This window comes from Rhinolophus ferrumequinum, chromosome 22 (assembly GCF_004115265.2).
Source record: "Rhinolophus ferrumequinum isolate MPI-CBG mRhiFer1 chromosome 22, mRhiFer1_v1.p, whole genome shotgun sequence".
Lineage (NCBI taxonomy): Eukaryota > Metazoa > Chordata > Mammalia > Chiroptera > Rhinolophidae > Rhinolophus > Rhinolophus ferrumequinum.
In genome coordinates, this window is record NC_046305.1 from 41,288,159 (window position 1) to 41,306,389 (window position 18,231).

The window sequence follows — 18,231 nt, forward strand, 5'->3', positions numbered from 1 at the left end:
GTTCAGTGTCATTTAAGTATATTCACATTATTGTGCAAACTGAAGCTGTACCTATTGATTCATTTCCCCTCTACCTCCAGACCCTTGCAACCACTTTGTATCTATGAATTTGACTACTCTAGGAACCTCATATAAGTGGACTTATACAGTATTTGTCTTTTTGTGGGCTGGCTTATTTTACTCAGCGTAATAGCCTCATGGATCACCCATGTTCTAACATGTCAAAATTTTGTCATGGCTGAATAATACTCCATTGCATTGTATACCAAAGTTTGTCCATTTATTTATTGATGGATTCTTGGGTATCCTGCACCTTTTGTCTATTTTGAGTAATGCTGCTATGCATATGAGTGTACAAATATCTTTTCCAGACCCTGCTTTCAACTCTTTTTGTTATATACCCAGAAGTGGGGCTGCTGGATTTAATTTTTTTGAGTAACCACCATACTGTTTTCCACAGTGGCTGTACCATTTTACATTCCCCCCAACAGTGCACATGAGTTCCAATTTCTCCACATCCTTACAAGCACTTTATTTTTTGGTAATGGCCATCCTAAAGGACGTAAAGTGATATCTCATTGTAGTTTTCATTCGCATTTCCCTAATGATTAGTGCTGTAGAGCATCTTTTCATGTGCTTATTAGCCATTTGCATATTTTCTTTGGAGAAATGTCTATTCAAGTCCTCTGCCATTTTTTAATCAGGTTGTTTGGGGTGAGTTTTTTTGGGGGGATACTGTTGAGTTGTAGGAATTCTTTATATATTCTAGATATTAATCCTTTATCAGATATATGATTTGCAAATGTTTAATCCCATTTCATGGGTTGCCTTTTCAGTTGATTGTATCATTTGGCTTATTACAATTTTTGAAAAATAATTAAAACATTAAAAAAAAATTTTTGGATCAGACCTCTGAAGCTTTTGCCGAGGAGTTAAGAATTTCAGCTGCACCACACTCCCATCCCCGCACCCCTTCCCTGTACCCACAACTGAGAATGCAGGTCCTTCAGTTTACTCATTTTTTTTCTTTCACATGAACTACCCAGAATCTAGTCACCTCCATGAAAAAGGGTGGAGGCACAGGAAAAAGGACATATGTAACCAGATAACTTACTGAAGATCATTTCTAGTGCTTATTACCGTGTTTCCCCGAAAATTAGACCTAGCCGGACCATCAGCTCTAATGCGGTTTATGGAGTAAAAAATTAATATAAGACCCAGTCTTACTTTACTATAAATTAATATAAGACCCGGTCTTATTTTATATATATTTTTGTTCCAAAAGACGCATTAGAGCTGATGGTCTGGCTAGGTCTTATTTTCGGGGAAATGCAGTATCTAATGCATTGCAAAATGAATTCCACATCCCATATGATATAGGAGGGTCTTAAAGTTTACTCCCTGATAGTGATTAAGGTAGAATACAAAATTTTATGAACATTTCTTACCATGAAGTTGAGCTAGTCTGTATCAAGAAATTGTCCTTTTTCCTAGTTTTAAACTTAACACTAATAACCTCCTATCATATCTAAAATGTGTGAAATTAAGCATAAAAGTAAACTACGGAGGAAATTACAGCCTATCTTTATCAAAGTTCCCCTGTTTGCCTGAGAGGTAGGAAAACTGGGTGCCCACGGAATATCCATAACTAATTAGACTTTATTTCTTCCTAAAGCACTCAATTCAACATAGTTTTAGTCTAAGTTAGAATTAATACATTTTGCCAGGCTTTCATTAATCAACTTTCACAATATATTCAAGACAGAAAGTTCTCTAGATCTTGAATAAAAGAAATAGAAGGCACACAAAGTTAGGCAGTTGCCATGGGTTAAAAAGTAAGTCAGTAGCAGAACTTTAAAAAGAAACTTAAGAAATTGATTGCAGGGTTCATCCACTGGACCAACCTACCTCCAAGTAAACTGGAAAAAATATCACTCTAAATTGAAAGCCACAGACACTGAGCAACAAAAATAGTTTTAGATGTCAAGAGGTCTTTATTGAAATAATAGCACAGTTACACTTCTAATAACCCTTTCCACTTGTATACAATAGCTTAAAAATGCTTGCTACATACAGTGCACAGACAGTTCAATAATTAGAACCAACTCAACTGCATTTGAAATAAATAAAATAGCCTATTTAATAATTTAAAGTAAAATTACTGTACAATATGAAAATAAAGATACATGAATGTTAGGATCTACAGTGCTGTAGAAATAAAATCATTATTTTGCATTACACAAAACAGTGCAAGAAAAAAAATCCAAATAAGCTTTTGGAGTGCAAAGTTTAAATTTCTCATGTTAAAATTATCATGCAGACATAGCATTTCAAGCCATGCTATAGTCTATGGCAAAGTTTTCTTTTTTAGAGGAAAAATGCTAGCCAGTAAATTTACTGTACCATCAAGTGTATCACGTAACGCTGCTGCTCTGCTTCTACAGTACAATTTAGAAGGGAGGTATCTTGTTGCATTCAAAAAATTGAAATTAACAAGTTTCTGAAGCAAACACATTTACCTATTAAGCCCGAAACAAAATAATGTGACAAAGTAGTAATTATATCCCTGGATTTAAGAAAAAAGAAAAGGCCTATACCACATAATAAATGAAGAAGCAGTTTCCCACCCATCTTTAAACTCCATAATGATCCTTAATGAAAACAACCACGTAACTTTTGAGAGACCTAAAATTCTGACCTCTAGCTGACAAGTGATACAATATCATGGGATTGTGAGAAAAGCAAACTTTCTGAACACCTATACTTGATCTGTGTAGAACTTGGTTGCGTTACATGTAATAATATGCTTAAAGTATAGTTAAATTTCCATGTGTATATAAAACTGTTATTTAGGCAAAGACCAAGGAATGCATTTAATACTAAACCGTAAACACATCGTCCACCTTGACTTGGAGTGCACAATGACAACGTAAGAGCTCTTCTGCAGACTTTGGCAACAAGACTACATATAGCAGGTCACAGCAGCACGAGCTCACATGGAAGACGGAAAGAACTGCAGAATAACACCACCCTACAGCTCCTACCAAAGGGGTACATGGTATAAGTGGCCTCCTCGTGCTACGCCACTCCTGGTCAGTCTATGTTCTTCACACTTGGAATTTTCACAACTCAGTAGTCTTAAGTCTCCGTGCCTTCACTGCATAGATGACACCAGGTGTACTCTACCCATTGTAAGTCCAGAGGGTTACAGTTCTGTCCGCAGAGGACGACAGGAAGGAAAGATCCTGGGTGTGCCATCTGCACTGAATCACTTTATCCTTGTGCTCTCCCACCACCATGATGGGAAGCTGTTTAGTGAGGTCTCCTAAATCAACAAAGGAAAGAGATATTGATTTACAATACAAAATAAGTATATGAAAAGATTTCACAAATTTTCCCTTACTTTAAAACATGACAGTATAAAAAATCCTAAACTACATTGATACATTGAAAGATTTAAACAGGGATAAGTTTCTGAATACCTAATCATGTCAGTAGTATTTGGTAACATATACACAGCAACACTGACACAGTTGCCACCTGCTCCTTGAAACTCACTAAACGTGATTTCTCCCTGACTTTCATGCCACTACATCTCGGTCTCCTTTGCTGATTTCCTGTCTCTTCCTGACTTCATGTTTGATGAATCCCAGGAGTCAAACCAGATTTCTTGTTCCCTTTACCCTTCACTTCCTAGGAAATTTCACCTAGTATCATGACCATTTATACACTTATGAAACACACACACTTCTTCAACCTTGACTTCTCACCTGAACTCCAGACTAGTATCCAAACAGCTATTCGACATCTCACTTGATTGCCTGACAGCCATCTTAAATTTAACTTGTTTAAAACAAACTCTTGACTTTCTTGCCTAACCCTGTTCCTCCCTTACCTGTCTTCCTCATCTCAGTTAACAGCACCATGCGCTCATGCCAAAAACCTAGGAATCAGCATTGATTCCTTTTTTCCCTCACTTCCCAAATTTAATTAAACAAATTAAAATACCCAAATTCAGACACTTCTTACCACCTCCACCTCTTCCACCCTAGTCCAAGCCACCATCTTCTCTCACTTGAACTTTGCAATAGCCTCCTCACTGATACTTGTCCTTATAATCCATTCTCCCTACAAAACTCAAAATTGTCTTTTAAATGTAATTTAGATCTTATTACATTGTTTTAAATCTTCCAAGGTATTCCCATTATGTTTTTTAAAATGCCTATAAAACCCTGCCTCTGATTTATTCTCCTGCCTCTCCCTCCTTTGGTTCCCCGGCTACCCTGGCTTCTCGCAGGGCCACAAACATGCCGCCAGCACCTTTACACTTGCTGTGGTCGTCTCCTACGGTCCTCGGAGGGCTTGTTCCTTCTAATCACTCAGGTCTCTGTGCAAATGGACGTCTCTGGAGAGATCTACTCTATCCTATCAAAATTAGCCTTCTCCTATCCACCCGTCACTCTCTCCTACCTTATAAATTTTTTTTAGTAGCACTTGCCAACACCTAAAATTACATTATTTACTGATTTACTTTTTACTGACCTCTAAAATGAGAGCTCTATCAAGGTGCATGTTATCCATCTTATTAATCTTTCTGTCTGTCCCTAGTTGGTACACAATAAATATTTACTTAATGAATATTTTAAAATACTAGATACTGAAGATATAATTACACAGATTACACACCAAGATTTTTAAAGTAGAAGCAAATGGGAGCACATAAGTGCATATTTTAACATCCATTGTCACTGAACTCAAAATGATTAAGTGTAATAAATGTTGATTCTTTTAAATTTTTAGAACTATTTCACAATAAAAATAAGACTATTCACTCTACTTATTTAGTAATTTCCTATAATTCACCTCAATACAGTACTAGTAATTTGAGCAGTAAATACCATAAAACTAAAATTTTAAAATGTCATCTACTCAATCTCACCAGCTTAACAAAAAAGAAAGATCCCAGATAGAAAAGGAGAGACTAAAAAAAACAAGAAATAAGTCAATCTCCATCACCTTGTAGGTCTGTCACCTTTATTTTCATATCATAGGATCCTGTTAGCAAGTAGTGAGCTCCAGGAGAGAATCGAACAGAGCGAACGTCACTGGAATGAGGGTGGTAACTTTGTACCATTCTTCCTCCTCTAATGTCATACAACATGCAGCTAGAATCTTCTTGTCCTGTAGCTAAGAGACGGCCGCTGGGATCTACAGCTACAGATGCCACTGCACTGCCTGGAAAGCAGGAGGAACAGAAGTTTCAATGTGGAAAAATCAATATAGAAAACGGCAACAGCTCATTATGCTTACTGAACCATACACTGAAAATTTAATATAGCTTACCAATACTGCTCAGTTATGGAAAAAATCCAAATTAACAGTCAACCAATAAACACTTGTGTTCTTTTTAGGGGCAAAGCATGAAGCAAGAGTCTGTGAAAAATGAGAAAGTCCATTTTTTTGTCATCTGGGAGAACCTCCTGGACACCTACAAGTGCAATAGATGAATCGCTTTTCCTAATGCAGTGTTTTTTTCACTGACAGGTAAGTGTCCAGAAATAGTCCCATACCCAGCTCAGAGTCTAGTTGGAAGAACAGAAATTAAATTTAAAAAAATATGTTTTTGGACGCAGTGTAGAAAATGTCTCTAAGTAACACATGATTAACCACCAATGGGAACTAAACAGAAAAATAAGCTCTAAGGCCACAGGCTGGAGTCCTACCTCTAGACCATGCATCTGTCTTCAGGGGGGGCAACAGTGCTCCCAACGGGGTGCAAAATGGTGCTCAGGGTACAAAAAAATCTTCACCATTAACAATGGTTTGTAGCTCCCCAAAGCTCAACTGCACCCAACAAAATCTTACCTAGTATTTAAGTTCTCTTGTTAGGAAAAAAATTAATTTACCTTTCCCCCTTAGCCGGGCAATAATAAAAACAAGGTTGAAGAACAACTGTTCTAGACCAAAGTGGCCTGGGAGGACTTCACAGAAAAAAGGGACCTAACTCAGATCTCAAAGAATAGCCAACAGCATAAATAAGAGCATGTGTGTGTTTATATGTATTACACACGCACGTAATTAAAATAATCTTTGCGTGAAACTTTGAGAGAGAAGAGGGCTATATGATCAGGAAGAATTACATGAGAAACTGTTTCCAGGGAACGTATAACACTGGGTAAGGACAGGGAGCTTAGTGTGGCTGGAGTCACTAGGTTTAACCAGTTAACATAAAAGGTAGCCTGTAGCTGAGACATAAAAGGCAGGTGAGGCCCGACTGCCGGGCATCTTGAATCCCACACTGCAGAGTGTGCACTCATTCCTGTGCACAGTGAAACGTCACTGCAGGTTTCTGAGGAAGAGAATTACATGATCCAAGCAGTACTTTGGGAAGATTAACTCAGGTGAAAATGGGTCTCAAATTAAAATGCACAGACTATAGAGAAGGGAAGCCACTGGAACACAAGATGGCATGAAGTAGCAAGAGAATAAGGGCTTAAATGATAGACAGATTTCAGACAAAAATATAAATAAAGAATCAACAGTCTTGGCAATTAACTGCCTGGATGGTGGCAAAGAAAGGAGTGAAAAATGAGTCCCAGATTTCACATCTAGTTGCGTGAGGAAATAAGAGAACCATTATCAAAAACAGGGAAAACGGGAAGAAGAGCTGATATGCAGGGGAAACATATTTGTATTAGTTTCACAAATGCAGAGTTCGTGGTACAAACGGAAATCTGGGTTCATTTCTTCAACAGTTATTAGATCACTACTCCCTCGTGCCAGCACTATCAAGATAAGGAGGACCTAACCATTAGAAGACAAGTGGAAGAACGCTGCAGGCCAAGGAGACAGCGTGACTTCACTGCAGGTAGGAGGAGTGAGGCATGTTCCAGGAACTTAAAGGAAAGAAGCAAGTGATCTGAGATGAGACTAGAAGGGCACACCAGGCCAGATCCAGCAGGGTCTCGTAGGCTGTGCCAAGTCTGCACTTTAACCTAAGAGCAATGTGAAGTCATCGAGGTGTTGTAAGCAAGGAGTAATGTGCTCCGGCTGCTGCGTGGCCACAGAATGGAGGGGGCCAGTAGAAGCGCAGAGCAGAGGAAGGAAGCTCTCGTGGTGGCTACGTTGAGAGATGGTGGTTTATCCTATAGTGGTGGCAATGAGATGAAAAGTAGTAGGTGGGTTTAAGATAGATTTTGGAGACGAAAACACAGGATTTGCTTTTAGATTGGATTCTAGAGGAAAGAGATGGGGGAGAGTGGGTCCAGGGAGACTGCAGGATTTCTGGCATGAACAATGGGTGGGTGGGACCACGTAGGTGAGGAGGTCTGGGGCAGTGACATTTGAGGGGAGAGGTCACGATTCAATAGTTTTGTTTGGCACATGGAAAGTAAGAGATGTCCTGTGAGATATCCAAAAGGAGAGGTCAAGTAGATGGGTTACAAACACGAGCCTGGACGCAGCAGTTTGGGCTAGAGATGAAAATTTAAGTATAACTCGTATCAGCATACAAGTTATACTTAAAGCTGGGGGAATCGATGTACTCACCTAGAGAAAGCCGACAAAGATCCTGCGCCCTGGGACTTTAGTCCCTGCCAAAATTTCGAGGTTGAGCAGAGGAGGAAGAGCCAGCAAAGGAGTAGTTCTCCAGAAAGGTAAAAGAAGAGTAGAACGCCCAGAAGAAAAGGGGAAGAGGTCAGCTCTTACACACTGCTGAGTGTTGAAGTCAAATGAGGATTTAAAAATGTTTTGACAACATGAAGGTTAATGGTGATCTTGAAAAGGCAACTCTTGTTAGAGGGGTTGCGGCAGGAGACAGACTGGGGTAGGCTGAAGACTGAGGGTGAGGAAATGAAAACAGTGTATGTAGGCAAGATTTTTGTTGAGACATCTGGATAAGAAAGGGAGCAAACTATTAGGGGCAGAACTCGGAGGGGGATTAGGAGGTCAACAAAGAAACTTTGGGGCATTGTCAATTCTATAAAATGTTTGTATGTATGTCTATATGGGAGAGAAGCACAGAAGGAGAGATCTGGTAGACAAAGAGACGTTAATGTTGCAAGAGAGAGAAGATGACCAAAATATTGAAATCTCTGAAAGGAGAGAAAAGGGGCCAAAAATAATTTGGACAACTAAAGGGACAGATGAGAGATAAATTCAAGATAAGTGCACAGAAACTAAGCAAACAAAACAAAATATAATTATTAACACCAAGGTCTAAATGGCCCTGCTAACAGAATAATTAGGGCATGATATTAATCTCCCTGGGCCTCGGTTTCCTAAGCTGAATATTATTTTTACAAATAAAGTAACAGATAAAAGCATTTTTAGAAGAACTTAAAGTACTCCATGAAAATAACAAGTATTTATTTTACTATTGTTCTTTTTCTTTTTTTAACATATATGTTGCAGGGGAGAAGACGTAGGTGAGTGCAGTTTATAAAGTTTCTTCCTCAACAAAATTCATTTAAATTCAAGAAAAACCTACCAGTTCCATGGAATGTTGTGCCAACAACACGAACACAGCTTGGTACTCGAAGATCCCAGAATCTAACAGTCTTATCTTGGGAACCAGATGCAATCATCCAGCCACTCCAGGTATAAAGTGCTAAAATATGGCCTATTAAAGACAATACTCAGTTATTAATGTGGAATGGTACTTTTCTAAAACACATTCAAAGCTAAGTACTCCTTATTATTGTGCATGCCATGGTCTGGGTAATCAAATGTACTATGTGGTAGAGATTTTCCACACATATACATTGGTGATTCAGTGTTTTAGGACCTCATATTAGTACTTAAAAAACATTTTCATTTGAAATTATGGTAAATTTTCCACAGAGGAAACACAGGACTATGGGGTTAGCTCACCAGCTTTGGACGAGACAGACCTGGGGTTATGTCTCAGTTCTGCCACATTTAGCCATAAGATATTAGCCAAGTCATTTTGCTTTTTCAAGTTTTGCTTTCTTCATGGATAAGATGGAGATAAAACTTTCTGCCTTATAAAGTTGTTGTGAGGATTAAATTAAGGAATTATGTGTATAAATAAAGGACTTAACACAACGAAATGTTACCTATCATTACTGTGTTGTCAACTAAAATTCACAATTTAAATTTCTGACAGAAAATTTCCTGTCTTGAAGAAATCTGGTTTGATGAAATATATCCCATTAATGAAATGCAGAAGGGGAAAAGCACAGGTTGAATCAAAAGGAAAGACAGCCTCTGAGACTGATGGCACATACCTGTATGTCCACTCAGAGCATGCAGGCCCTGTCCTCTCTGACAATCGGTTGTATAAATATTACAGTCCCCTGCGCCAGCGCTTATCAAAATAGCTCCACCACTTTCCGGGCCTTCCATAAATGCCAAGTCTCTAATTGTCCCATCATGCATGCTAAATTCCAGATCCGGTCCTGAAACAGCAGTAAGAATTAAAACAAAAAGATGCTGCTCAACTTAATGTGATAATTTGAGACTGCTAAACTGCCTCAGAATTGACCAAGAATAAGGTAGAGTGGTATGGTGTATATTTTCATTTAGGGAATTCGTATTATAATCAATTTCACTTTACTGAGCAAAGAAAGAACTTCAAGAAATCAAAATACTGATTCAGATATCATCATCTCTAAAACAAAGCTATATGTAGTTGACTTTCTTGTCTTTTACCCGGCAGAAAGTGAAAGAGAAGACAGATACTCTCTAGAAAACATATACTAATAAAATTCTGGTAGTTGTTTAAAAGTTATTTTTCTGGTCACAGTCATTTCCCCAGGATTAGACACAACCTGGCGACCTGTAAGAACTTACTAAAAAACAATAATGCCTCATGAATGCAACTAAGCAATTAGAATGTAAAAAAATTCTTCTTAAGGCTGTATTCTTAGATGTTATTAAAAACAGTACAGACATGTATCAGAAATACAACATGAGGAACCATAAACATACACTGGTGAGCTATTGCTTGCACACTTGGGCCCTACCTGTTGCATTACAAGTCTCTGCATTGAAAGGCAGCACTTTGACGTATTTGTCATTTGATCCTGTTGCTAATAACTGTCCGCAAGGACTCCATGCCACACAGTAAATGGATCCTTTATGATGTTTATTCCTTTTAAAACGCACCACTGGCTGCTTAGGGGTGTCATGTGTACTAAAAAGAAAAATTACAGAAAGACACTTCAATTTTTTGCTTGCTAAAGTTAATGAATATGAAGTTCTCTATGATGGTTGTTCTTGAGGGAGGGAACAAAAAGAACATCAGACAAGATGTTAATAACAATTTTCAACATCTCAGATGAAATAAATTTAAAGTATTTGTAAAGTCCAAAAGTAAAATTATAAATCATTATTATACTAATCTGACTCTTATTTCAGACCACATAGGGAACACAGTATTTTTCTTAAAACCTCCATTTCACATATTTTTCAGGGATTTTAACTCAGAAACACAAAAGAATTTTAAGAGTTAAAAATGCTTGCAGGGGCGGCCGGATGGCTCCTTGGTTAGAGCACAAGCTCTTGGTTGCTGGTTCAATTCTGGCAAGGGATGGTGGGCTGCGCCCCCTGCAATTAAGATTGAAAATGGCAACTGGACTTGGAGCTGAGCTGCGCCCTCCACAACTAGACTAAAGGACAATGACTTGACTTGGAGCTGACGGGTCCTGGAAAAACACACTGTTCCCTAATATTCCCCAATAAAAATTAAAAAAAAAAAGAATGCTTGCAAACTCAAAAAGTTCAATAAACATTATATTAAACATATAATATGAGCAGTTGCCTGGCGTTGAGGGATGGATAAAAAAATAAAGGAGGCAAGAGCTTGATCCAGAGTTTAAAATCTGGCAGGGGCACATATTGTCATGACAACCCACTTAACAGTAAGGTATAATGATAACGTCAAGCCTATGTAAGAAATTGTACTTGTTTTTGAAGATTCATCCTAAAGGGTGAAAGGATTTACCTTAAACTACGTAAGCAAACAAGAAGGACAGAGCAAATATGACAAAACCTTTAGACGACTACTGCATTTTAGTGTTCTAGTCTCTACTTTCGTGTATCCTTTCAATTTTTCATAATTAAGAAATTTTTAAAACCAAGAAAAAAGATTGCTAAGTCTCCAATGCCCAGAAGGTGCTTAACATTGATCTAGAAAATAGACGAGATCGAAAGATTCTCTTTTCAGTTGTATATCCAATTCACCACTAGGCCCACTGATTCTTTCTTTAAATGGATTTTCCCTCCATCCATTGTGCTCCATCTCTATTGCCATTACGCTAGCCGTCAATGACAACAGCCTTCTTCCTTTTCTCCTAACATCCACTCTTACTGCCATCTGACCCACAGCCAGAGTGATCACTTCAAAATATACTTAGTTCACAACACTGCTCTGCTCAAAACTTTCAGTGGCTTCCCACTGCACCCAGGATAAACACAAAATGACTACAAAGCTCTGCATGTCTATCTCTATAGCCTCATCACAATCCAACTCATAATACTCCAGGCAATCTGAACTCATTTTGGTTCCTCAAAAAGCCAAGCTCCTTCTCACTTCATGTGCCCTTTGGTTTACTATCTTCTCCCTTCTCTTCACCTAGTTAGGTTCTCCTCATCCTCAGAACTCAGCTTTAATACATCTTCCTCAGAAAGGCCTTTCTCTGACTCCCCAGTCCTCCAAATCCCCGTTTTACTTAACAGCACCTTGTACTTTTTCTTCACAAGACCTAACACAACATATAATTATATTTGTTTGTATGTTTATTTGCATAATGTTCATCTTCCCCACTAAACCAGAAGTTCCATAAAGTCAAAGAACATGTTCCTTTAATCACAACTGTCCCCAAACCCTAGAATAGTACCTAGCACATAGGAGCTCAAAATCTATTAAATAAATTTATTTTCATAAAAATCACTTGCTTCATGAAGTCTATGAAACATCTGTGCCAGCATAAGAAATACAAAAAGGAGAAACAGTTAACTTAAGGTCAGATTAACCCTAAATATACAAGTCTTTGACTCTGTCTCCATAATTACTGCTACTTTCCACTCCTTGATCTGGAATTCTGCCTATGTTCGCTCATGTATTCCTATTTAACTAACATTAATGAGCACCAATAAATTATATTACTATCATCTATCATGAGCCCTATTCCTTTTCCCAACATTTAAATGCTACTTCAGTGCGAAAGTCTAAATTTCTGCTTTCAGATACAGATATCCAAAAAAATGCAAATAAATATTGTCACCCCTCTGTTCTCCAAACTAGGATTATAATAAAAATGACTTAAGAGTTGTAAAACATTTCCAAAACATAGATAACATGTATTTCTTTTTATACTTAATTTTTTAAAATTTGTGGCTTGTTTTGTTTGGGTATTTTTGTCTAATGGTATGAAAACTATTCCATTTGAGCAATTCATTTCTCTAATCACAAAACCTACCAAATAGCTCATGGTCTTTATTATGCTGATTTATTCTGACAGTAAAAGCCTTAACAAATAAATTGACAAAAAGAGTACCTAATCAAAGAGTAAGGAGTTCAAATTCAGTTTTCTGTGAGGTTATATACATAAACTATATGCTTTCTTAGAAACTTTAAAGAATTAGTCATATGCCTAATAAGGTCATATGCCCATTTTTAGTGACATATGCCCTTAAATACATATGCTTTATTTTCAAATCCCATACTCTGTTAAAAAAGGGGTAAAATCAAGGTTGACCAACTGAAAATGGAATTTTTGTATGTCAAAATGGTCAAATATCAGCAATTTCATATAATGCAACCTAATACTTCTTTGAAGCTATTATTATAAGAAATTTTTTTATTTTCTCAAAGTATATAACTAGCATTACTTTATCTTATGTAATTTAACCGGAATATAGGAATTTTTAAGATTGAAAAAACAAAATACAAAAGCCAAGGAAATAAGGAAAATTAGAGCTAAATAAACAATGGCCTAACTGAAAGTATTTTAATCAATAATTCTTATGTATATTCCTAAGCACTGAAAATAAAAATTAAAAAGCTTAATAAACAGACATAAAAATTAAACACTGCTGAATGGCAATTCTGAAAAAGCAACAAAGATAACTAAATTAAAAACTAAAGCAAGAATGGCAGTACAAGCCATTTATCCTTACCTTGGATCAATTACTTCTGGATAGGCACATACTCTCAGTGTTTTTGAATTTGAACCGACAGCATATAAACCACCACTTGGATGAAAAGCCACTGCTCTAACAGCCTGTGTGTCTTCTAGGGTATTAATACAAACAAACTGCTTTTTTAATTTGTCATCCTATGGAAAGAATGAACATGAAAGTCATCCGATGCAAAACATGAACTTGAAAGAATTCATCTTTACCCCATTTTAAATTAATTTGAACCTGTATTATTCACTTTATCACTTTATGTTTGTTACCTACAATCATATATTCTTTTAAATGGCAAACCCAATTAACTCTGATTTTTTCCATTTTTTACTCCTCATTGTTAAACTAAGCTCAGACAGGTTACAGAAATTCAAGTTTTTCTTCACTATGACAAAGTATAATACATATTCCCATATCAAGTTCTCTTTAACTGTCAATGAAAAAGAAATAGCCCACATATATAGTTCTTACAAAAACAACATTATTTGTGTTTCTAAAAGTAGGAAGTATAAAGGACTGTTCTTTAGTACACTTAGAGTAAAAAAAAAAAATTGATATTATCTCCAGCAATCAATACTTTAATATTTCAAACTGAAATTGTAAAATACCCTTTTTAAAATTGTAAAAATTATTTTAATCAGAACATTTAATTTGAACCTCATTTTTATTTTAAACTGTCAACCTGTCTGTCTGCCCACAGCCCTCTTCTGAGGAAGGCAAGTTGAAGCAGTTCTGCATAAAAGCTTTGGTGTCTCCTGCTACGGGTGTCATTTGAACCCATTCTGCTATCCTGACCAGGAATAACTGGCCCTGGAAGAAGGACATCCAGACTGAGAGTAGTCAACAGACCCAACCAAACCCTGTCTTTGTGAAGTATGAATGTCAAGTGCATACACAAAGGTAAGCCGCTTTACCTCTGGTTGTATCCTGAGAGCTCTAGGACCCATAGTATTATAACTATGTATCAATGAAGAGATTATGCCTCTCCCTACCCAAACTTTTATGTATTCATGCAATACATCCTTAAGGGGGAGGAGGGAGTCAACCTGATATGCCACATCATGTTTGTCTGGTATAATTGAATTAAATTATTATATTATTCGTATGAATTTATATGACTAGAAATGCTACATTTTTCTAATAATCCATATAAAGATATATGACCGTTTGCCAAACAAATAGCGTGGGTAGGTAAGAGTGGGCTACAGCATATCAATAATAATTACTACTAATAATTGCTTTATAGCAAAAGTAGCAGAGCACCAAATAAACTTTATTGCTCTTCTCCAGTGTGTTTAAAATTTTTTTAATTTGTTGTCATTTTAAAAATAGAGTTCACATAAAAATCTACAGTTCCAGCTTCTCTTAGAAATCAAAAGAACTGGAAACACTAGGCAACCATGTTTCTTTGTGCAAGGGACAAATATTCCTATGTGCTTATCACAAAAATAGTCAATTTATTCATTTATGTTAGCTGGTTGACCCCATAAGCCTCTGAAATAATAACTACATCTATGGGGTTAAAATTGAAACTAGAGAAAATAAGAGTGAAGCTGTATACTAGTTAGGGAAGGATGTGTGATTCCAAAGCAAAAAGCAGGCACACTGATGAGAAGCCCACAGGAGACATCAATAATAACTGAACAGTCAATCACAGGGTTCAGAGAGTAGTGCACAGCCCCTAGTCACGCACCAAGACCTCCACTGGGTCACTGATATGAATTCTCTTAAATGTGCTTTCTGAGGCAACCTCTTCATGTAGCCTAGTGAAAGCTCAACTACCTTGAGATAAATACCGGCATTAACAATAATGACTATTTCCAACATTGGTCCTTTCTTTGAATTAAGAATTCCTTAGCAAACTTTGCAAGTATATATAAAAACATTGAAACCTTCTTCCCCAAAGTATTACCTCTTCCCCTCTTGACCTTGATAGATTGCCTGGAGAATCTCCAAAAGGTGGCTTAATGACCAAATGTTCTGATGAGCTGTGTGAGTAGAAATTCAAATAAAGTTTATTCTGAATATCAAAACAGAAACTCAATTAATTCATCCTTTCAATCGCTAATATTTTTTTTTTGGCAAATGACCTTATTTCCAGTCAAAGTTACTCTCTGGAGCCATTTACTAAGAGGCTCTGGATTCAGTAACACCAAGCATAGTTGTAAGGAAGGAGTGAGAAGCCATTCTGGAAAGGAAAATAAGTCAAAGTCCAGAAGTTTTACAGTGAGATGTCAAGTACCACAATCCTGGTTGCTACGCTTAAATGCCACTCCAGCCATGAATTTAGATTGGTGTTCAGGAAAATTATCTGGCCCAAGAGAAAAGGTTAACAGAAACTGACAGTTGAGGGCCCCACAATAAAACAATGTTTCTACTTTATCACTTTTTTGAGAGACCAACAGGTAGACAGATCCATCCATATATATAGTACTTCCTTCCAGTCAGCATTTTTTTAATGCCTGACTCTTCACAGATAGTAGATTTCCAGATACTTGAAGAAAGCCTCCTAGATAAAACTCAGAGACTAAAACAAACAAAAAAAAAGAATTTGCAAGAAGACAGGCAATTCAGGAAACAAATGCTACAATGATATAATTAAAATTCTTAGAGATATAAGAGAAATAATACAGGAAACAAGAAAAAGATCTATAAAAAAACTTCAAGGGAAATTAGAGAAAAAGAAAAATATGGTAGCAGAAAAAAATTAATCAATAGAAAATGGAGGTGAGGAAATTGCTAAATAACATTTTTTTTCAATTTCCCAGAACTTAAGTTTCCAGTTTAAAAGGGCCCCAAAAGTACCCAGTAAAAAGAAGGAAAATAGACACACTCTGATGTATATCATAGTGAAGTTCTGGAACATCAGGGAAAAAAAATCTAAAAAATTCCAAAGTTGAAAAATTATCCCGCCTTATATAAAGGACCAGAAGAAAATGGCATCAGACTTCTTAACAAGAACACTGAAACACATAGCAATGCCTTTGAAACTCTCCTCAGAGTTTATGATTTCCATCATAGAATTCTATACTCAGCTATGCTAACAAATCAAATGTGAAATATTTAGACATGCAAAATCTCAGAAACCTCACTTCTGTCGTACCCCTTTTCAGAAAACTACATGAGACCCTGAAAACAGGGATCCAACAGAGGGAAGAGGCAAAGGAAATTCCCAAGAGAATGGTGAAATAAAGTCCCAGGATTCTCTAGGCCTGAACAAAATGGCCTAGAAACAATGGATATAAATTGAAGCAGGAGTGATACTGGAGAGATGTCTCCCGAGGGGAAAAAAAATGGAAAAGAGCAAGTACCTGATGTTTTTTACTAACTAGGTTGAAAATGGCAGCCTACTAGAAGCAGAAATCATGGACAAAGAGGGGTAAGATGAGGGATTCCATGTTATTTTGTTTTGTTATTTTGTCAACAATGCATAATAATATATTGGAATGCTTCCTACTCTACCATCTTGACCGGAAATCAGGGGATTCTGTTTTATATTAAGCCTTGAAGTGCTATTTGTCTTTTTAAACCAGGTGTGTATATTATTTTGATAAAGATAAAAATTTAATTTTAAAATTTGAGTTCTTTTGGGGGTACACAAAACAAATGTTATAGGAACTGTAATAAATAAGCAAATATTAGATAAAATTATGCCCTTAAGTATAAAACTAGTCTTTGATACTAAATTTATAAAGCTGATTTCCTATAGGCATCCCAAATGCCAAAAGCAAGTTATGCATTTTCAAATGAACCACTCTCAAAGGTGTTTAATGTGAAAAGCAGATGAAGAAAATGCTCCTTCGCTATTCCAACACTGCATAAATTAACACTTGTTTACTAATGATAGCAAGACAAAAAATTTTTCCCTGACTAGTGAAAACATAAATATGCAAGAAGTCTCCAACTGCTGTAACTGCCAGCACTGCCAAGACTATCTTGCTGCAATCATTCCACCCTGTGCCCTGGAAGTCTGTGAATGAAAAGATTATTTGTTGAAAGATACCAATGGCAATAAAAAAGAAAATCAGAGAGAAGATAAACCCTAAAACTGTATGATCTCTGAGTAAGATGGCTTATTAAAAACTAGATTGTCTTGGTGGTGGTAAGAAAACAAAAAGAAAAATAGGGGAGTAAAGACTATGAAAAGACTTACAAGCTAGTAGAATATAATATAGATAAACGAAGGCAGATTAGAAAAAAAAAATTTGGTAGGTAAAGAGCTCCAAACTATTTGTAAGGCTCCAAAGCGAAGTTCGTATGTCTATACTTCTATTCATTAATAGGAAGTTACTATTTCCAAGTTTTACAAAGTGAAGCACTTACATTTGGTTTCCACTAGAAGGTGATTCCTCAAGAAAAGGTATGTGGTTTGTTGCTCCAGAATTACGAGGAGTGCTTGTGTGGATATTTGAAGCATCATGTGTTAATCTCTGACTAGAATCTTGGGGTGGTGTAGCAAAGCTAATTGCAGAACAATTATTAGATCCATTGCCTTTGCTCCCATTACATTGCTGGTTGAGCACTGAGACCTCATTGCCAAGGCTATCCATTCCAATATTTAATTCACCAAGCTTTTGAATGGACCTAAAAACAATGCAATTATATTAAAATAAAAACTGAATCACATTCCTAACGTATATAAGATTAAAAGTTTTAGAAGCTAAATAAATAAATGCACATATAATATAGAATCTCTGGCCAGTTTAGTACTAAAACATTACCATCTTCAGCTTAAGACATAACCAAGATACTGAAAGAAGATCCACATTTTCCTACAGTATACCACTGTACAGGAAATAGGCATAATGGGTATCACCAACTTTTTAAATACCTTTTACCTTAAAAATAGAAAAAAAATCTGTTTCTTCTCTGATATAACTTTGGTTTAATTTTTATTTTAAAACTTAATTTCCCAAAATAGTCAATAAAAATATCACCACTACCAAAATTTCTCACCAATAAAACAAAACAAGCCTTTTTCATTTCATCTGTCTAGTAATACCATGTCAAGTAGGAAATAAATGACTAGAGCGGGCCATGATGGGACAAAGTCAAGGGGCATCCCTATGATTCACA

The 18,231-nt window shown here is 36.5% G+C and overlaps 1 protein-coding gene across 8 annotated transcripts in view; it reads right to left on the reverse strand.

The window, feature by feature from the left end:
* Positions 1-1,980: 1,980 nt before the first annotated feature.
* WDR47 (WD repeat domain 47) overlaps positions 1,981-18,231 on the reverse strand; it is a 49,508-nt gene continuing 33,257 nt past the window's right edge. For 5 of the 8 annotated variants that reach the window (XM_033093549.1, XM_033093550.1, XM_033093548.1 and 2 more), the window contains 8 exons: positions 17,479-17,739; positions 15,068-15,143; positions 13,144-13,301; positions 9,987-10,156; positions 9,249-9,425; positions 8,489-8,620; positions 5,017-5,235; positions 1,984-3,325 (listed from right to left, as the gene is read on the reverse strand). In XM_033093549.1, coding sequence (XP_032949440.1) covers positions 3,183-3,325; positions 5,017-5,235; positions 8,489-8,620; positions 9,249-9,425; positions 9,987-10,156; positions 13,144-13,301; positions 15,068-15,143; positions 17,479-17,739 — 1,336 coding nt within the window. In that variant the 3' untranslated portion in view covers positions 1,984-3,182. Of the gene's footprint in view, positions 3,326-5,016; positions 5,236-8,488; positions 8,621-9,248; positions 9,426-9,986; positions 10,157-13,143; positions 13,302-15,067; positions 15,144-17,478; positions 17,740-18,231 lie in introns of all 8 variants that reach the window. The other 3 variants (XM_033093555.1, XM_033093554.1, XM_033093551.1) reach the window with 1 other exon arrangement.